This window comes from Calonectris borealis, chromosome 5, assembly GCF_964195595.1.
Source record: "Calonectris borealis chromosome 5, bCalBor7.hap1.2, whole genome shotgun sequence".
Taxonomy (NCBI): Eukaryota; Metazoa; Chordata; class Aves; order Procellariiformes; family Procellariidae; genus Calonectris; species Calonectris borealis.
The window spans coordinates 14786128-14808233 of NC_134316.1; the positions used below are offsets into that span (position 1 = coordinate 14786128).

General features: G+C 36.7%; 1 protein-coding gene across 6 annotated transcripts in view; it reads left to right on the forward strand.

Annotated features, from left to right (window-relative positions):
• Nucleotides 1–22106, forward strand: part of SETD3 (SET domain containing 3, actin N3(tau)-histidine methyltransferase) — a 66690-nt gene that overhangs the window by 14543 nt on the left and 30041 nt on the right. For 3 of the 6 annotated variants that reach the window (XM_075151117.1, XM_075151118.1, XM_075151120.1), the window contains 5 exons: nucleotides 12561–12670; nucleotides 14287–14379; nucleotides 17604–17752; nucleotides 18814–18886; nucleotides 19410–19666. In XM_075151117.1, coding sequence (XP_075007218.1) covers nucleotides 12568–12670; nucleotides 14287–14379; nucleotides 17604–17752; nucleotides 18814–18886; nucleotides 19410–19666 — 675 coding nt within the window. In that variant the 5' untranslated portion in view covers nucleotides 12561–12567. Of the gene's footprint in view, nucleotides 1–1240; nucleotides 2828–12560; nucleotides 12671–14286; nucleotides 14380–17603; nucleotides 17753–18813; nucleotides 18887–19409; nucleotides 19667–22106 lie in introns of those variants that run through there. The other 3 variants (XR_012673809.1, XM_075151119.1, XM_075151116.1) reach the window with 3 other exon arrangements.

Below are 22106 nucleotides of genomic sequence, written 5' to 3' on the forward strand. Positions count from 1 at the left end.
GGAGTTATTGTTGCAATTAAACAGTAGTCCTTGGCATTAAGCATCTTCAGCTTTAAATCTCTTCCTTGGAGACAGTCCAGTTAATTGGAATATATGTTATTGCCTAGTTTTGTATTATTTATGCCATTGACTATAATGCAATTAAAAAAGGACTTAAAAAAAAAAAAAATCTATGCAGTGATACCCAAGAAATATTTTTTGCTGTTCAGCCAGGCTCAGTTTCTTCTGCTCTAGCTGTTACGTGAAGTAGATGCAGTAATATATAGTGATACATATTCAATATGCATCCCATCTTTTCTGTGCATCCTAGAGAATTTACATACAAAATATGTATCTCATGTTACACACGCACTTTTTTTTTTTCTTCTCAGTAACACATGGAGGAATGGGTTAACATCTTGCTAGAAGTTTTTCCATCCCTTTAAAGAGGTGCTGTCTCTTTTTTGGTGGTTAAAATTATTATGATTCTTAGTGACTAAGAAGCAGTTGCAGTGAGGGCTGACCCATGTGAAACATACATTTTGGGTTAAAAAAACAATTCCCATTGAAATGATGTGTGCTTAGATACCATAATCCTAAAGTTTTTAATTGCATCCAAGGCTCTGTCAAAATTTCAAAGCATATCAGCTGTGTTGAATGGGGACTGAACTTCTGCTCTTAGCTGTTCACTTCGCGGCGATGTAATGAGTGCTATACTGTTTTGTTGCACCTCTAGTAAAATAATATTGCTGAATTTTAACTCTTGCTGATGACTATGAAGGCATGAGTAATGACTGATTTTCTTACTGTTGTCAATTAGTCTGTGTCTAAGCAAAATACTAGAAACGGTGATAAAAGGTCCTAGTTCTTGATCACATAAGTCATCATGGATATTAAGGTTTACATAAAGTAGTTTTAGTGACTATCCTGTATTTACTCTATGAAGTAAGTACACTGTGAGCATGCTAGCATGGTTCAAGAAGTCACTGTCTGAAATGATGCACTAAAGCGATTTTGAGCATTGTTGGCACATTGCAATGGGAAGTAGAACAGATTGTGTTAAGCCATCACAGGAGGTATTTTGGTAATTTACGGAATTTTTGCATCTTTACAAATCAGTTTAGGTACAGGCAAAGGTAGCACTTTGTTACTAGTTCATGTCTTAGCAAATGAACTTTTGAAATTAAACATTGTATAGTACGTTATTTCCTGATGTATGTGTACAGGTACGGATAATAGGTAAAACCAAAGTAACTTTCTAATTATAAGTCTTGCATACCTATGACATACTGGCTAATAAAGATTTGGGGCAGTATTAACATTTCTTTATTTATGGTTTTACAGTTTGGAGAAATTTTCTTATGTAACCATTGGGAAGGTAGCTCTTGAGAACAACCAATCTCATTCCTTTTGTGGACCATACCTTTTTAAAGTTTCTTGTATATGTTGAGGGGGTTGGTTATGGGATTACACAGTAATAGCAAACAGCTCTTCCAGCATAAAACATGTAAGCAATGTTCTCACAAACAATCAAAATGTATTTTACATCTGGGTTTATTGAAACACAGGTCAGTCATGCGACTGTCTTATGCCTTAGTAAACAGCCCAGCTGTAGAATTAAGTAAAAGTAGTATCTTGTTGAAAAACAGATGCTTTGCATGAACTGGATTTTTCTGTATAAGTACAAAAGCAAAAATGTTATCTTGCAATGGTTTTTGATGTACTTAGTTGGCGTTAACTGTTTTTAAGTAGTGACAAATGCATATAATGTAACTGTACTCAAACCCATCCTGTAGGAAGAGAAATAAAGCGTTCGTTTGGAAGCATTAAAAATATAGGCATATATTTCTAATGATTTTTTTTTTTTTGCCAGTGAGTTCTTTTCATTAGTGAAAACTTGAGAAACATTTTCGGTATCGGTCTTTTTTTTTTTTTTCTCCTCTGGTTGTTTTTGCTCATTCAGTGTTTAAGAATTTGTTCTTAATCAGTTAATTTTAGATGATTGTTCTTTTGATATGATACTGTGCCTACTTTAAGGAACAGTGAGGCTTACAAGCACTAGCTCGGTAGATTTTTTTGAAGAAAAAAGATGTTTGGGAGAAGCAAATAGCCCAAAGAGTGGAGACAGAGGTGAAAAGGTACCTACCTCCTGAATGGGATAAAATCCATCTGCTAACTGATTGTGAAAGAAGAGAAAAGGTGTGGGGAGGAATACCTGAATCAAAAAACATGAGGCTTGTAGAGAGCTTGTCTTGGGAAGACTGTTCTTGTTGGGAAGTGATGAGGACAACCTATTTCATTTGCTTTACCTGAGAGAGGAAATGTGCAAAGTCCCATTACAAATGGGTCATGTGGCTAAATCAGGTCTTTGAAAGGAAAATAAGACTGAAATTCTGTATGAAGTAGGAGAAGATGACCTGGATAACTTCACAACCTCACGAAGAAGGGAAGCTTACTACATTGCAGCTTGGGCTGCAAGGAGCTGGGTGAACATGCTGGAGAAAAATGCCTCTGCCATGCTTTTCCTGTAGCTCTCTAAGTCCATGCTCTTGGTTGCTGTCACTGTTACTTTTCCTCTGGTAAAAGACAGGGTGGAGGGAGAAGAGAAATAAAGAAGACTAAGATGAGGATGAAAACAGTAGACTTCAAAAAGAAATAGAGCAGAGCAACTTCTGTTCTTGCTATTCTTCCAGGAGATGGTGGATGATGCTCAGTGCTGTTCTTTAGAGATGGGAAGAAACTAGGGGATGTGGTAAGTGTTTTTTAATCAAGAAGTCTGAGGAAGAAGCCCAGTGACTTTATGGGGTCTTGAATCTGGGAGAAGACACTGGAAAAGGCGGGAGGAATGGTAAGCAGAATCTCATAAGATGGAACTGGGGGAAAACTGCAGTGTGTAACCAATATATGTGTGTGCCAGGATCTCCCTCTTCCTGCAGAATATGTGTGTCTGGAGCTGTGGGCTGCTGCTGGAGACTGCATTCTTTACTTGATGATCAGATGAAAAGTCTTAAGCATGGCAATCCTTATATTTTATATAGGAGAGAGTTTACAGTTTCTTAACTAGCAGGAAAGAACTGCATTTGAGGGGTGCAAGTTGTTTTGGGAGAGCAGAAGAACCTAGGGCACTCTGTATTTGCTGAGCTGTGTGTGCATTGGACTGTTTCGGGTACAGCATCTTGCCACAAGGAGCAAGTGTATCAAAGCTAGCTTTTAAAGAAGGAAATAGTGTGGGTTATGGCTAAGGGAGTTCTTGGGAAACATAAATTTACATTGTATTTTAAGTGGAATGCAATCCTAAGTGGAAACAGTATGGGCTTTTCTATCATTAATCTTATTAGTATTTTCTGTAGGTTATTTTTGTCAGCATTGTCATCAGTGTTATGGCAATACTTCAGATCCTGTTTTTACAAAAAAAATAGCTGCCTTGTTATAAGCACTCTATAATCACAGGAGGTCCCACTTCCAAAACAGCTTACAACTTAAACAGAAGAACAGAAACATACTGGAGAAAGAAAGTACACAAACACAGTGAACTGCAATGACATTGTATTTAGTAGAGCTTTTAGGGCAAGTTTATAGAGGAAATGAAGAAATGGAAGAAAAAGAAAAGGGCAATGGTGGGAGAGGAGAATTAATAGCAAGAAGAGAAGGAGTGGAGTACAGCAAAGGTGAGAGATTGAGAGCTGGGGGGAAAGGGATTGAATCAGTAACTAATTAGTCATTTATTTAGTGGGAACATCTAGATTAATACCTTAGGAGTGATGAGAGTGTTAATGTGGTTTCCAAGTGACATGATGTAGGTGGTTTTCACAAGCAAACATAGTGTTCATTGTAAATGTATAAACCGAATTTTTCTTAAAGATCACAGATCTCTTCCTCCACCCACACTGTTCTTACACTTCTTGATTTTCTATTTGCTATAAAGTGTATTTATCTTTTTACCTGCAGTCGTAAGATTCAAGTTTAGGAGGAAAAAACAACTTGATCAGTGGAAGCAAAAGATCACATTCCCCGCAAGCCTGGTCATATCAAGTGTAAAATTATGTTCTCCTACATACAGAACTCCTGTCAATTGCCTATAAGCATTAAGCTTGTCCCTTAAGACCCTGGTTGCTCAACATATGTTGATACAAGAGATGATACACTTCCCTCGCTGAAGTAGAGGGCAAAATTACTTAGTCTAGGCAATCAAACTAGAAAAAAAAAATTGCAAGCCTGGTTTGTGTACATCCTACTCATCTGTCCTCCCTCTCGATGCAGCCAAGGAACATATCCCACAACCACCTACTATAGTCACCTCTCTGTGCTCTTTGCATGGCTTGAGAATTCCCTTGTCTTCTCCTTGTCTGCCCTTGTCGACCCGTATCTGTCCTTCTAATACTGATTCTAGATCTGCACCCATCACCTTCTGTGCTAGTGTATGCCAAGAAGATGCGTGGGGTGGGAACCATTATGTAATGAGAACATAATGTAATTAGCATCTACAAGGATCTGAATTAAAGAAGATACAATGTTAAGATACTGCATTGGAAATATACTGAGTCCTTGAAGCAAAGTTAAACTTGAACGGATAACTTTTGCTGTGGGAATTCCTAACTTGTTTGTTATTGTAAAAGCTCCATGCATTTTTGAGAAGCTGGTTTACTGCTCTGTAAAGTAAAAAGTTATAGCTGAAGCAAATAAGGCTTATAGGATCATGTCAGGTCTGTCTGCTGGTCAGTTCTTCCTGCTTCACCCATCAACTTGTTGGATGTTTTTAATCAAATCTGACAGAGTGGGAGAACTCAAACATAAGTTGGTCTGCTTGCTAGAGGAAAAGCTGCGTTGAGAACAGTTTATCCACTTGGCCTGTTAGTCAGTCCCCATGTGTGCTGATGCTTTTGCCCAACGTGCGCAGTTATATCGAAACCTGCAAAAGAAGATGCTGCTGGCTAGTAAGGTCGTGTGGGGAGGGAACTGAAAGCAATGTGGAGTCCCGGAAGAGATGATGAGGGTAGCTGGGAGCACTGCAGGGATTCTGGGACCGTTGGAAAAGGCATGTATAAGAAAGGGAGATGCACATCCAGAAGAAATCAGATTTCATATATTCTGCATCATGTAGGATAAATTCTTTAAAACTAACACAGTTAAATGCTTAAAAATTAATATGGTGTTTGCCTAGCACATTTATTATACTCAGTGTTGTAACAAAGGTTGAAGCTTGTATTTTTACCCAATGAGTGAGAAGTAGGTATCTTTATAGTTCCTTATGATGGATTTTTTTTCTATCAAACTTAACTGCAGCTCTACGTAGTGCTGCAATGAACTTCTTGGTGGTCATGTGAATGTGAAAAGTTGAGGGAGGGTTGTTAATGATTAAATGGATTAATTTTTTTCTGAAATATTTTTTGGGAAAATCCATATTTTATCATCCGAGCTTGGCATTGCTTCCATATGGAAATGTAGTCCTGTGATGTGGTCAAGTTCTCTAATACCATAAGTAATAGCTTTCTGAAATAAAATGTTTAAGAATCAGGTTTTTTTAATTAAAAAACCAAATGCATACACTTGGTAGCAATTCTGTAGTACTTCTTTTGGGATTTTTGTACAGACTTCTCATGGTTACCTTCTAAAGCTGTTAGGTGAACATGCTCACTTTTTAAAGCTGTAAGTCAAGGCGGGGGAATATTTTACAGCTCATTAAAATATTATTTGTGTGTGATGCGGAAACAAGTTCGAAGTCTGACACAACACAACTGCTCTTTGATAGCAGTATTAGAGGGGGGAGATGGATCATTTACACCCTTCCTTGCCAGTTTTGGCATGATTCTTTTTGCCAAGCCAGCTGATACACTATATTTGGAAATGTGGCTGTGTTGTGTGTTACCAAGCTTATTCATCATTGCTGTCAGCGTACTCTCTCTTTGCAGAAAGCTTTCAGAATTTTCAACAACGTTAATTTGAAAAGAAACATGGCATAGTACTTAAAAAGTATTCACTAGAAGACAACCAGAGAAGCAAATTTGGGGGGGGGTGGTGGGGGAAAGCCCAAACCACTTTTCCACTGAAATGTGTATTGCTGCTTCTTCAGATATTTATGAAGTCTGCACTTCATCTCAGTCCTGAGGATTTTTTTTGTTTTGTTTTTCTCCGCAGTGAGATGCATGTCATGCAGCTATATTTTATATTGCTGCTTCTGTTGTCATGCAGGTACTGGCAAACAGCTTGTCCCTTCATTGCTCAGTTGAGAAGCAGGCTCATACTTTATTTCTTTCTAAACAATAGTTTTAGTCACTTGCAAAAGAAGATGCTTTATATCTGAAATTTTATTTCAAATTAAAAAATACTGTTTTTCTGAAGTTAAAAATCTTTTTGGAATTTCAGGGATTTCTGTATAATTGAAATCTAACTCTAAAATCTGTTTCATGAACTGTAATTTTATTAAGGTAATTTTAATTACAAAATTGGTTTCACAAAGGAACCACACTTACTTTCTCCATATTGGGTCTCATGTTATCAGTATAACTCATCATTTGCTGGTTAAATGTGGCAGAGAGTATTGCTCAACTAAACTGTTTTTTGCCAAGTGTGAAATCGGATTACATGTTGTGTGTTAGTTTTCAGAAATTTTGAAAAAAATTGCATAATCTATTTTTATATTATATATTATGTGATTTTTTTTTTTTTTATACTAGGCTGCTCTGCTAGATTGGTATTTGGAATTTGTTTTCTGGACAACCATGTGTAGCAGAATTTCCTTTCAAATTGCGGCTTTTACTAAAAAATACGTCAGATGCATAGATTTTAAATAGTTATATCAGTTTCATGTAACTGAGCAGTGAATGGAGATAAGTAATGTAGGAAGTGGAGACCTATTTTTCTGATTGGGAATTAGATAAAAAAGTACAGTTTTGATCAAGATAGATGATTCCTTAAAAGGAAATACTTCCATAATAAGATATAAGAAGATATCTCAAGATATCAGTCTGCTGGTTTTGCTTTTTTTGTGTGAGATAGACTTGCTGATTTAATCATGCATGCAGAATATTTTCTCTATAGAAATTCTGATGACTAAGAAGCAATAGTTTAGACAAAATACATGCATCAAAGGAGAAAGCAAAGATACTTACAGAGCTTATTTCATGTTCATATACTGGTAGCACCCTACTGAAAAAATGCATTTCTCATTACGGTGCCATCAATCTAATGAGTTGTGTTCACCGAACTTGTTTTTTCCTATGATATGTTTGCTGCATGTTATCTGAGCAGTAGGAGCTGAGGCAGATCTTGTATTAGCCTTGAATTTCTTACTTGTGTAGAGCAGATTTCAGCTAAAGAATATTTTTTTGGCCTCTAAAACAATACTCACCTACGATAGCAATGCAAATACTTAGCATTGTTCAAATTTTTCTTTTCGTCATATTTGGGAAGCTGAAGTTCACATACTCTAAAACCAGCTTTATCTTTAGACATAACTCTTGGTAATGCTTTCACTGCAAAAATAGATTCTCACTACTAACATGTTTCATACAGGAAAAAATTCAAAATGTAGTGCTGGCCGTGTACCATATTCATACAGCTTCATGTATTGGTATATCATTGTTCTGACTGCATGGTGGCACTTTTCATGTCTCCATGTATAATATATGCACAGTTGTCTTTGGTTTTTTTCTTATAAAATCTACCAATGGATGTTTAAATTCCAAGCAGATCCTTCCTCTAAATACAACTTTAAAAAAAGAAGAAAAGAAAAAAAAAAAAGCCTGCAGTATTTTGGTAGTTGTGTATAGAGAACATTTACTTAGACTGCTTTTCCTCAATTTATTGGTCAATAAACATACTTTGTTCTTAGAAATGAGGAACCAAAATCCTTCAAAATAATTTCAGTTGTTCAACTTATTTATCTTAATATTTATGAGCATCTTGATTGATATAAACTATATGTCATCATAATTTATAACTTGTAACATAGAATACACTGTGTGAGTGCTTCAATTTTCTGATGATTCTAAAGATGCAGAGGATTGTGCTGAGAGGGAATGCAGAAAACCGTTTGTATGAATCAACACAGAACTGCATTGTTCTTGCCCTGAAGATTTTGGACTCTGTCCCCGAACCTGCTGTTGGATCCATTACAGACCCGTCTGACTTGATTTCTCTTAAGAGCAGAAGGGTCTAAAATAAATGTAACAGGATGGCATATGGGAGTGGAACACTCAAGTGAATAGGTTGTGAACGTGGCCTCCTGTACCAAGATCTGTTTATCTTTTTACAAGTATGAGAGCATTACCAGGGAAGGAAAAAAAAGAAGGAAAAAGTGTATAATGGGAAGACCATGAAAATAAACTGTTCTAAGTTCTTTTTTTGTTTGGTATTGCTCTTCTGTGGCTTTGTCTTACACTCTATTATGGCAGGTTGGCCATTTATATTGATCCTATTTCCAATTTGTACTATTATGAATTCAACATGGATCTCATAATGAGCGTTACTCCCTGCTTCATATGAGCTGAAAAATGTTGTCAAATCTTGTATCAAATGTAATTGCTTGTGGTAGAGCAATGTCTTTCAAGAGGATGTCCAGTGTTAATTTACAAACTTCAAGGGGTGTGACCAGCCAGTGTGATTACATCCAGTCTGTGGGATCTCTCCTTACCAGGCTGCATATGAGGGCTTTTCATGGTAGAAGCTGTACTGGGAAAGTAAGTTATGCAACTCAAGGGGGACTGATAAAATTAAACAGCGCAGATGGGTTGTTTGAGCCTCCGTTATCTGCTAGAGAGCGCTAAAATTGGGGGGAGGCGTTATGCCCCAGGACTTCACAGTCTCCATGTGCTCAGGGATAGTCTTGTTCCTTGCGCTGCGTTCAGTGTCAGAAGATAAAAGAATTTGGTTTGTTTGCCTTCCTTTTTAAAAACACCTTATAGTTTTGCCTTAGATTTTTTTCTTTATGTTATGAGGTGTTGTCTTTTCAGTCAGTTTTGAGCTCCTTTAATTTTGAGTTAGTAAGTTAACAACATTAACCTTAATTTGCTTCCTGATCATTCAAAGTTAGTATTTAAACAAGAAGCTTGGCAGTTTCTTGTTCACTCTAATCTTAATGGAAAATTAAAGCAGCCAGATTATGTACATTTCCCACTAGAAGTTTTTTAACATATAGCATTTGTATTTAAAAGATCTGCCCTACACAGTTACTTAACATATGGATTGCAATTGTTTCAGCCTTGGTCAGTGTGGAGAAGCAGCTTTTCAGCTGCTGGTCGATACATTCCAGTATTAATACCAGCTGCCAAAGAACAAAACTTTTTGACAGAGTATGAGAGGAAACATTTAATTTTGGGTAAGCTAGCTATACTGACCAAGGATAAAAGGATCCCTTTTATATATACAGAGTGCTCAGAACACCTGGAAAAACACAGTGATTTTCAGCATTTTTATGGATTTTACTGTGCAGTGTGTGATAACTTAAAGCTGTTATGATCTTGATGACTCAGGCAGTTGAAATCTTTCAGATGTCCTAAGTTACCTGAATGTGTCTGACTCACCTCTCACTGCAAAGTAACTGGACATAGAATCTTCTGTACTGTACAGGAACATATTATATACCATATATACTACGTAGGCTGCCCATATAGAGGTGAAAACATCAGTTGCAGTAACACGTAGAATTATAGAAAAATGTAGATGGGAAGGGGTCTCTTGATTGAGATTGAGAGGCTCAATTTTCTGCTTTAACTTCAAAGTTAATCAGGTTGCTTAGGGCCTTGCCGAGTCAAATTTTTAAATTCTCCAAGGTTGCTTGGAGATGCTGTTAAATCTCCATCTTGTTCCAGTGCTCAACTCCCCTCATGGTGAGGAGTTTCCTTACATCTGTTTGGAATTTCCCTTGCAGCATCATGTGACTCTTGCCTGTTGACCTTTTGCTGTGCCTGCCTGAGAAGAATCTGCCTCCACCCTTTGTATAACTCCCTGTACACAAGTGAAGGCAGCAGTGGGCTCTTTTTCTTCTCCAGACTGAACAAACCCAATTCCCTTATCATGTCTTTCATTTCATGTGTCAGCCCTTTTGCTATTTTAATGGCCTTCCTCTGGACGTACTCCAGTTTGCTAGTACCTCCTGTGTTGCATGGCCCAAAACTGTACACTACTCTAGATGTGGCCTCACCAGTGCCAAGCAGAGGGAATAATTAATTCACTTGACCTGCTGCTCATGCTTTTGCTTATGCAACTAAAACTACAGTTAGTTTTCATTGCTTTAAGGGTGCACTGCTGGCTTATGTTCAACTTGCTGTCTGTTAGAGTCTCCAAGTCCTTTTCTGCAGAGCTGCTGCCTGTCCAGTCTGCAGCTGTAGTGCTTTATAGGGTTTTTTCCTTCCGAAATGCAGGACACTTTACATTTGTCATTGTTTAACTTTATAAAGTTCCTGTTGGCAACTTCCTCCAGTTTGTTGCGGTCCCTCTGAATGGTGGCCCTGCCCTCCAACATGTTGACTGCTTTCCCTGTTTTATATCATCTGTAAATTTGCTGAGGATGCTTTCTGTCCTAGCATCCAAATCTAGTGAAGATCTTGACCAGTATTGACCACTGAGGAATACTGCATCTAACCAGTTGGCAGTTAGACTTGCAATTATTGACCACAACTCTTTGAACCTCATGGTCCAAGGAACTTTTTGTCCACCTTGTTGTTCATCATTCAGTCCGTGTCTCCTCAGTTTGACAACCAAAATACTATGGAAGACAGTGTTAAAAGCCTTGTTTAAGTCAAAGCAACTGGCAACCACAGATTCTACCTGGTCCACAGAGCCACTTACTTCTTCAGAAGGCAGTCAAATTGGTTGCATATGGTTTGCCTTTAGAAGTCTGTTGTCTGATCCCAGTCACATTCATGTCCATCGTGCCTGGAAATAACTTCACTTTAGGACTTGCTCTATGTTTTGTACAGCAAATGAGGTGAGACTGACTACTTTCTAGTTCCCTGGGTCCTCTATCCCCTCCTTCCCCCACCTTGCTTTTCTGTTGGGTTGGTTTGTAAGTTACCTGTTTCCCGTCATAGGCAATCACCATGACTTTTCAAAGATGATAGCCAGCAGCCTTGCAGCGACATCAGCTAGCTTTCTCAGTACCTTGGATGTTTCCCATCTGGTCCTACGTACTTGTGTAGGTCCAGCTTACCTAAATGGTCTTTAACTTGATAGCTCCTCTCCCTCAAGCTTTGCTACTAGATGTGGAAACCTGGGAAGCTTGATAGCAGACCTTGCCCAAGGTGTTGGGTACCTCAACTTTTTCTGTACCTTTCATCACTAGGTTGCTTCCCGATTTAGCAGCTGAATTACGCTTTCCCCGATCTGTCTTTTGTGAATGGTGTACCTGTAGAAGCATTTCTTCTTGCCCCTCACATCCCTCTTCAATATCAACTCCAGACAAGCTTTGGCCTCCCTAATTCAGTCTCTGCTTGCCTAGACAGTGCATCTATATTCTCTTCTGGTTGCCTGTCCCTGCTTCCACTTTACATATGTTTCGTTTGAGTTCAGTCAGTGAGGAGTCTCATCTACAGTCAGCTGGCCTCCTGCTGTGCCTGCTGATTTTCTTGCATGTTGGGAAGGCTTGTTTTTGTGCTCCAAGAAGAGAGTTCAGGAAGATGACCGGCTGTCATGGGTTCCTTTGTAGCTTCCCAGGGCATTCTGCTTACCGTTCCCTGAGCAAGCTGCAACTCTACTGTTGTGAGTCCAGAGTCTTTAGTCTACTTCTTTCCTTCCTTTCTTTTCTCAAGATCTTCTACTACCATTTCACAATTACTGCATCCAAGGCTGCTGTTGGCTGTCATATGCATGAGCAGTTCTTCCTTATTCATGAGTACCAGACCCTGCACAACCCCTCCCCTAGGAGCCTGTTCAGCGCCAGAATCAAAAGTTACTCCTAGTGCATGCAAGAAATTCCCTGGATATTTCATGCCCTGCTATGCTGCCCTTCCAGTAGATGTTGTGTGATTTAAGTCCTCCATGAGAACAAGGGAATCTGAATATTGGAAAACCAGACTAGGATGATGTTCCATTTATTGTGGTAACTGAAAATAAATTTTCCTTAACTAGTTGTCTTTAACCATAAGAAGCTGCTGTAAGGATATACACATGATATTTTGATTTTTATTTTGAAATGGAATACTAATTTTCTATTAACTTTGAATTACTACTTTAGTGCAGTCACAAATACTAATTCAGCTGATGTCTGCAGCGCAGCTGATGAGGTAAAATAACCTGGGTTTATACAGCATGGATACTTTGGTATTCATAATATTTGTTCACAACTAATGAATTTGCAAGTTCTGAATGTGGTTTTTTTTTTCTCTCTGAGATTTCTAGTTTCTAATTACCCTGAGGTAATTAATGTGCAACTACATGAAATATTGCTTCAGATTGCACTGTATGGTTGTCTTATGTTCGGGCCATGCAAATAATACTTGGATGTATATATGTACCAGAAACAACTCCTCATCCTCTTGTTGTTGTTTTTTTAAGTGACTAATAAAAGAAGATCTTGTCCATTCATTGTTATTGTATTTTGTTTCTTAATAATTGGCGATGGTGTGCTTCTTAATTTGTTTTAGTTGGAAGATGGGGAAGAAGAGCCGAGTGAAAACTCAGAAGTCAGGTACAGGAGCCACAGCGACAGTATCTCCAAAGGAAATGTTGAATCTAATTAGCGAGTTATTGCAAAGTAAGTTTTGTTTTTGTGCCTTTCTGGGAAAAGGGATGGTGTGCAGACCACTCAAACACGTTCTCTTGTTGAAGCCAGTGAATTCTATTCATTTCCTGTAAGTGGCCAAACTTGCTATTTCAGCCTACTTAAGATAGTATAGTATGTATCTTATAGTATCTACCTCTGTTAGTATATACCATTATTGGCTTATTTATATGTGTGTGTATTGGACATACCATATTTCTGGCAGCTTTTGGCTTTACATCTCAACACAAGCATAAATACTGGGGGAGATTAAATTAAAAAAAACCTACTGTAGATAACTTGACATTGAAGCTTTGTCAAAAATGCTTTTTTTGTAAACCTCAAGAATTGCACTGTTTCTGTTTTATCATTTGAACAGGATATCAGAAGGATATCAGAATAGAGAAATTAGCTGTGGAAAGCAGCAATACAACTCAGTTCAACTGCACTGATATTTTTGTCATTTAAATAAAAATTTTGTCATTGTTGGCTGGAAACTTTGTAGTGCTTAGTTCTTGTGTATAGACCAAAGGTTGTTTCACTTGTTGAGGAACTTGTAACTCATCCATTATTTCTAGTAAATATGAAAAGCAGAGCATGATTTCATACAATGATGCTAAAATACTGTTCACTCTTTCTCCTGTTATTAGTAATTGTGCTGAGCTACACTTCTTGTTGAAACACAAGTCCAAATTTTCATATCCTGGACACATCTAAATGTTGCCTTAGAAAAATTAGAATTGCTCACAAAGAGGAGACAACAAGTTGGCAGAGCAGTTTGATGCTTGTGCTACAATTGGCCTCTGCTTTGCTACCAAAAATAAAATGTAGATCTAATTTTCTAAGCAAAGGCGAGTATCAGCTGTTCTTTTTGTCAAGCTTCAATATTTTATTCAATGCAAAGATTTTTCAGATCAGTTGAACAAGGTAATCTTCAGCTGTCCAGTTGGATTTATGCCGCTTAGATCAAGAAATCCACACACTAGACCTTTAGAATATTGTCAGAGACACTGTGGATATAATCTAAAGCTAAAGCTTGGCTCAGTGTTCCTTTGCTTGTCCTTCCAGTACACATGCATCTGAAAACAGTATTGACTAGGCAGGTCAAATGTATGTACCAGCAAATTTCTCAATTACTTAAGGTAAGCTCTATGCTATTATCATCTGCTTTCATTACAGCAAGAATGATGGCAAGCAGACTGATGTAAACAGAGTGTTTTGCTTGGATTATTGAAAACAGCCTTTTTTTGTCTTATCTGAGAGACTATCTACTTAATGGTCTGGTTGTCTACCTTTTTTTCTTCCTCGCTTTTTAAACATTTGATATTTCTTAAATCTGAAAGAATATTAAAAAAAGGAAAATAAAATAACTTGAGGCAAGTTATACTGTGAAGATTTTAAAAGTATCTATTAATTACATTTCAAAGAATGAGATATTTATAACAATGGAGATTATAGTGTTTACCATGTAAATATGTTTGAAGGGCAAGCAGTACTAAGGTTCAGTTAAAGTTGCTGTGAAACCATGACAGACAGACAGACAGACTCTCTCTCTCTCTCTCTCTCTCTCTCTCTCTCAAAACATTTTCATTTGGTGTTTTTATTTCCAGAATGCAGCAGTCCTACCCCAGGTCCTGGTAAGGAGTGGGAAGAATATGTACAGATTCGTTCCCTTGTTGAGAAAATTCGCAAAAAGCAAAAAGGTAAATGTGAAAGATTGTAAGATAAGGGTGGCTCAGAGTATTGATTTGCCTAAAGAATTGTCTGTTGACAGCTAAAAGGAATATTTTTGTTGTTATATAAATATTATGCAATCATATTATTTTGGCATAAAAAATTTTAATTCTCTGACATGCAGTTGCTTTTTACGCTTCCAAGTGTTTCTGAAATATTCTGGTGGGCATGACCACTGCCATTAACCATTTTAATACTTATAATTCTGAGTGAATATCACAGACAGGTGATCCTGTGATAATTCTGTTCGATAAAGTAGAAAAAAGAGCTTGAGATTGTGATGAGATGACAATCTGAAGGACAAGAAGTAAAAATCCTTTGAGAATAATAGGCCTTCTTGATTCCTGATTGCGTAGTCTCCCCCCCTGCCTCTATAAATCTGAACATTTTGAATTTAATTTTTATAACTATTTTATTTTAACCTGAACACTTTACTGGACATGGAAACAGTTTCAGCAATTCAACGTCATGACATTAAATTATGACAGAATAAAAATATATAAATGCACAAAATAAATACATCAGCTAATAAATCTATCTGCTATAAATCAAGCACATAATTAAAATAAAGAAATGCTTATGGTACCACAGTTAATACGGAGTTTTATTGCCAATTTTCCTGAGTTTAAGGTATGCTTATTTTTCAGATTAGAACAGTTTTTCTTCTGGTATGTTCTGCAACAACTCACTGTTGTTGATACTTTATTTTCATATTAGCTTTGTTTTTATTTAGAGGTATGCTCTAAAAAATGCTTTTCATGTAATTTTAGTACAAGTAACCTTTTTTTGACTGTTGTATTTTAAATGGCAGCGAAATAACAATTCCTTCTTCTCTGATGTTTATATGGTGATGGCAAAAAAGCCAGACTGCATTTAAAATGGAGCTTGAGTGGTTCATGTACTTGCTTGAAAAAGCAGAAGGCTGTACTTGGAGGTTTGAAATGTCCTTTTTACACCTGTTTTTAATAATTTTGACTAATGCATGAGAACCTTACTTCATGAAAGGACTTTTAAACCTCTGAACATCAGTTATTGGCAGAGGGCATATGGAAGAATAAATGATACTGTTTGAGTGACTGCATCCTGTAGCTCTGTAGAGGTGAACTCGATTCGTTGTTTTGCTGTCCTGCGACTTCTTTAGATGTATGGTACATGTCCTGGTTTTTATGATGTAGTACATATGTTACGGTAAAACATAATCCAGGTTAACAAGAACAGAGTTAGCACTGGGGTTGTGCTGTTCACTATATCTTTTTTCTGTGCCAGAAACATCGAAACATTCATGGGGAAAATGGCTGCTGGCAGAAGTGATAGAATTAGTATAATAGTATTATGTTGATAGGACGTATTTTTTTCCTTGAAAGATGCAAAACCTACTAACCACAGCACTGTTGACATACAAATGGCTTTTAATGTAACATTTTTGCATACATAGTGAGTATGAATAGAATGATGTCTTTCAAAACTAATTTTTAATGGAACGTAGTAATTTATATTACACAGTTTTCTAGCTTAATAAAAGCTTTAAACAATAAGCAAAGGAAGTATAAATTGCTTTTGGGAACTCTAAGATGTACAAAAGAATGTATATTACCTAAAGTGTCATACTTTGTACTTTTCTTGAATAGAACACTGGGTTGCAGAATGTGAACTAAAATGTTCTTGATTATAGAAAACTTTTAATTTGAAACTGAGTATTTTTGCTGTCTAAAATTTTTCCTTGTTTTACTTGGTAGCAAAATTTTTTTAGCTATATTTTGTTCAGTATAGAAGTAAATTGTTCCCCAATAGTGCTAGTAGTTTAAAGGAGCTGCTCTTTTTAATTTGGAAAAATGTGGGAAGTATTGGGCCACATCATATATAAGGAACAGAGGTAGAATTTCCGAGATGCTTAGAGAATGGTTCCAAATACAAGCTGGATGTTAAAAGCTTCCAGTAGCCTTATACCGTAGTCAATGTTGAAAATCAAAAGAGCAAAGTCTTGAACAGTACAAACACCTATCAAGTTCTGTAGAAGCTATGCAACTAGTCTTACTAGATTTGTGAAACCTTAGCTCTGAATACATTCAGAAAATAGCATACTGAAGGGAGTATGAAATAAAGGAGAAATGCGAGCTTTTGTTAAAAAAAAAACAACAAACCAAACCCCAAAACAAAACCAAAACACTGTGCACCACATTCTCATTGCATTCAAAAAAATACCTTGTCAATATCGAGTTTTTATACTGCATCATCAAAGACTATAGTTTTAGACGATACTTGCACTTTTATGTTAACTGTAGATTTGATTGGTTCTGGGGCTTGAAATGCGTGATTTGGAGGGGGGGAAGATTTCAAATACACTAATGCTACTTTCTTAAAATCCTTTTAATCTAAAGATGTATTTATGACCTGTGCTCAACCAAAATATCTTTGGATGTAAGCAACTTGCTGATGATATTTTGTGACTCATAAAATGGCCTGAGCATTTCAGGGGCATTTGGACACTTTTAATGGGATCTGACACTAGAGTTTGGGTTGAAGAGAACACAGAGGCAACAAGGTACAGAAAAAGCTGGCAGAACTGCCAGGGAAAGCTGAGGAAATGAATGAGAGTTGTGATTTCACTGGTGGACCATGTGCCTGTTGGAGAAGCCAAGTGTAAAAATTTGGCCAAGCTCAGTGATGTCAGGAGGATGATCAGTCCTTAGTTATTATAGTAGATCGTATGCTACAGGAAAAAGCTAACTGCCTTGTATGTGAGAGAAGGAGCTTGAGATCCGCTTATCATCATTTCCAGTGCTGAAGTAATGAAATTGCAGTTTGCCTCTCAAATTCCTCCTTGTGTCTGTATTAACATGTTGTGGTGATTGCATTTATCATCAATATTAAGCTGGGAAATATTTTTGCTCAGCTTATTTAAAAGGGAAAGAGGAGGGGAGCTTCATATTTCATCACAGCTCAGTTTAGGTGGTTGTGTTTTTAAGATGACTGGTAAGCCAATTTGGCAGAATATTTAAGTTGATGAAAATTGGGTATGACATTTGTATACTATTGAGTAGCACTTAACAAAGACGAGTTCTGACTCAGCTACTTCAAAGTAGAACTGCTGCGGGATAGCAGATAGCTTTTTACATGTGCTTTTATATTGAGCTTCTTTATCTTTCTAGATCCTCTTATTTCTGCATTTGTTTTCAATAAATTGTGTATATAGGTTTGTCTGTTGTCTTTGATGGAAAAAGAGATGACTATTTCCCTGAATTGGTAAAGTGGGCAACTGAAAATGGAGCATCCACAGAGGGTTTTGAAATAGCGAACTTTGAAGAGGAGGGGTTTGGTTTGAAAGCAACAAGAGAGATAAAGGTGAGCATGAGAACATTTGACTTAGATTAGAAAATCATGTTTGGAATGTAGCTTCAGAGCCCTGAAACACCACCTTCCCTTTCCCCCTTTGACTGCTTATGAAACTGCTGTTCTGAAACACTCTCAACTCTGCATACTTGACAAATAATGCTCAATTTTATCAATAATTTTATTTTTGACTATTGGATAGTACTGTGAATTTTTAATCAGTTTTTTTTTTCTTTATGTTGCCTACACTCTTTACCTAATCACCACACTACTCTACCCCATTGATGTATCTCTCTTTTCCATGTTTTCTAACTACTTAGTCTCTTCTCCTCTTTCATACCCCTTCTTTTAAAACACTGGTCTTTTTGTCTCAGAAAGAGGTATTTGCAATACTTATTTTCCAGTGAAAATGAAAAAAACAAAATTACCTGATAATCGTAAAGAATATCTTTTGCTCATCAGGTGAGGAATATAGGCAAACACACTTAGCTAACTGTTAAAAGGTAAGCGTTTTAAGATTGCCTCTTTCCATTCCCATTTTACAGATGGGAAACAGCTTTGAAGAACAATCAGCTGTTGTAGAAAGAATATTAGAAAACGAGCATATTATATTCATTTTAGGGCTTTAGTAGCACATAGTTAATAAGGCTAGCACTACTGGTTGATAAAAATCTTGAACAGTTTTTCTAAAATAAGAATAGGCAATGTGAAAAGCCCTCTACTGGGAGAAAATATTTGATCACATAACTGATAGCAATGTAATGTATCTGGTAGCTTTGAGGTTTTGTGGGCAATCTACACGTTAGCAGTTCCAAATTGAAGCACTTTATTTTGTAAACTAAGTGTCTTTGTTTTAAGCTTTGTGTAATGCAGATTGGAACATTTGGTTGTAAAACATAGCATGTTTGTTTAATTTGCAATGAAAGAGAAGGAAGAATTTTGATTCTGAATGATTTTGATCTAAAAAAAAAAAAATTAAAACAACCTGTAATTTAAAGACGATGTATATTTGAGACACTTGGCATATCATATAAATGCTAACTGACCCTCTATGCATTTTTTCCTTTCTGTAGGCTGAAGAGCTGTTTCTGTGGGTTCCTAGAAAACTGTTGATGACAGTTGAGTCAGCTAAAAATTCAGTATTAGGTAAGAGCTTAAGGAAGTTCTTAAGCAAAAAGTTGGTATGTATGGGATCATTCAATAGGACACTTTGGTTTTTTTTTGCTGATCTCCTTTATTACAAGACTTGCTTATCATGCCGACCATCAGGTTTGGAATACCTAGAAGCTTGAAGTGTCAGTGGAAAGAATTTAATTTTCCTTTTTGTTTCTGGCTGAGCGCACTAGATATCTTCCAGAAGTGTGTGTGTTATTTTGAACACATATCATGTAGCTTGTATAACACTTAGAGATAAAATGTTCTGAGGTACTGAGAGTATTGTTCTAGTTTCTTCATGTCTTCCATCATGCAATTGTACATGAGGCATTTACTGTGTCAAATAACCTGCAGCATAACACAATGCGGATAGCTAAATATTTTAGAAACCTGAAAAGCTTTTTTTTGTTGAAAATTTTTACATGTTATCTCATCTTGTTCATTTAAAGTAGATCTAGGATGATATTTTTCATGGACAATTAATTTAGTGCCTCACCTTTCTGGGTTAATTTAGGATCCCTGTATTCTCAAGATCGAATTCTTCAAGCTATGGGCAATATAACATTGGCATTCCATCTTCTTTGTGAGCGAGCCAACCCCAACTCTTTCTGGCTGCCCTACATCCAGACACTCCCCAGTGAATATGACACTCCTCTCTATTTTGAAGAAGATGAAGTGCAGTATCTTCAGTCAACTCAGGCCATACATGATGTTTTTAGCCAATATAAAAATACAGCTCGACAGTATGCCTATTTCTACAAAGTTATTCAGGTAAGCATCTTATATGTAGCATATAGTATATGTTGTTCTCATGGTGATTATTGAGGAAGGTGTGAAAACAGTGATGCTAAATAATAGAGCAAGTGTATTGCTCTCTAATGTTTGAATCATTAAAGCAATTGCCTGCTGTTTTTTGAATCACTGTTAAAATTTCGCAGTTCAGTAGGCTTATGAATATATAAGAATGTATTTAGTTGGTTGAGAGGAGTGATTACTGCCCTTTGTTTGGCATTGGGTGAGGCTTCATCTGGAATACTGTACAGTTTTGGGCCCACCAGTACAAGAGACATATTGACAAACTAGAATAAGATCAAAGGAGGACTATTAAGATGTCATTTGCTTCAGCCCTTTATCCATACAAGGAGAGACGGAGGGGGGTGGATTTGTTTATTCTGGGGTCAAGAAGATAAGCGATGATCCAATTATTGCTTTCAACTTGCTACTGGTAGCCAGACTTCAGAAGTTTGCCTGTGGGAATTTGGGCTAAGTGACCTGCAGAGATCTACAACCTGTGCCTCTATGACTCTTCAAAAAATGTATAGTTTGCAGTAAACAAAGTAAAATTATAATTGTTAATTGACATAGAATAAAACCATGGCATATGTTGTATTTCCAATGACCGTGGGTTAACTGTTGTTTTCTATTCTATTTAACATAATTATTTTGATTGCTTTCAAATACAAAGATAAAGCCGTCTGGTAACAATTTGAGTATGGGGAGGCTTGAGATGGGTGAACTTTTCATCATGTTCTGAAGTAATGATTTAAATTGAGTTTCTAAGATACAACTGTTACTCTGACTGATGTCTAGACATAATTGATGTTGTAAGTGAATGGTGATGTGTTGTTGTCAAGGTAGTGCTTGATGTCCAAACATCCAAAGCTTTTTGTGGCACAATCTGTAAAAAGCATATGACTCCACATACTGAATTTCTACAATTGTGTGTGATCTAGAGACTTTTTTTTTTGGCCATAGGAGAAGTCAGAAGACATAAAGCACTTCTATTCTCCTTTAACATTATCAGAATTCCAAAGCTTTTCTATTAACTGTTTTAAGTCAACAAAAGTTAAATTATTTTGCGTAGCTCTTTGGTCTTTGAAGAACTTCGTATGTTTCAAACACAGTTTCAATTTACCATGTATAAGGAACGGAGAGATATATTTTGAAAACTGAAGTCCTTGAAAATAGTCGGTGAAAACCAAATAAGATGCACTTCGTTTTGAGGCAAGGAGTGTAGGGTAGGAACAATGGCTTTAATATCAGGAAGGATCAAAATTCTTTCTTCCATGTGTCACAATTCAGGAAACGATAGTTCAGCCAACTCTCTTTTCTTGCCATGTGCTTTTCTAGGCTGAAAGTCCACATTTGACCTTCTAGATTTTCACTTTTTTTCTCAGAGTATATTGCCTGCACAAACAGAACTCCTAAATTTTATTTCCTTAGAATATCTTTTTACCCCTAAATAGTTCTACTGTTTTTAAAGAGTTATTGGCAGAATATTGTGTAACTTACCCAATTCTTCCAACTGCTATTCATGCTTTTGCAGTACTTAATCAGATAGCTAAACCATCACTATGACTAGTTCCATCATTTTTATTGACTAATCCTGCACGAGTAGTATTATGTGAGAGGTTATGTGGTCACAACATTAATTAAAAAAACCCTGAAATACAGTTTTACAGAGAAATGAGATCTGGAATGAAACCCTGGATTTTGACTGCCATGTGTCCAGTATTTCAGAACTGCTTCTCAGTGGTTGGTGAATACATGTAGACTGATACCGAAGTGATGCAAGCACAACTGAAGAATGTATATAAAATGCAGTGGTGTAACACCAGTCGAAGCATGAGATATCTATTATGTGAAAAGCAGCTTAAATGTTTGACAAAACATTTTTTGTTTAAGAAAGTATCATGTGGCACATAATCTGCTTAAGGATGGCAAATACACACTATTTCTTTTCTTTTCTTTTAAAGCTAATCAAAGATCATTTGTATAGCATTGAAGCTAATGTGGTCAAAGTAATGTCTCACTAAAAAATAATTTATATTCCATATCAAAGTCCACGCTGTTGACTGTTAAGAGTAAGAAAAGCTACAGTTTGAGAATGATGTACATGAGATCACTTTTAAGGGCAGACTGTCTTTAGAACTCCAGTGATGGTGATGTGCTGTATATGGTAACAAGCCTTTAATACTCTGCACTCTTATATTTCCTATTTTACATTTGCAATTCTATGAAAGCTGCTATGACAGCTCATGGAGGAAGACTTCTCAGTCTGATATTGTTGAGGCTGATTCAGTTCGGTTTGATCTGCAGCAATGGGAAACCTTTGTGGAAATAGTGTTTAAATAAATGGCTATCTCTTTAAGCTTTATATTAGTATACCTAAGACAGTGTTTAGTACTGTACTGTTGCCTTCTGTATGAAC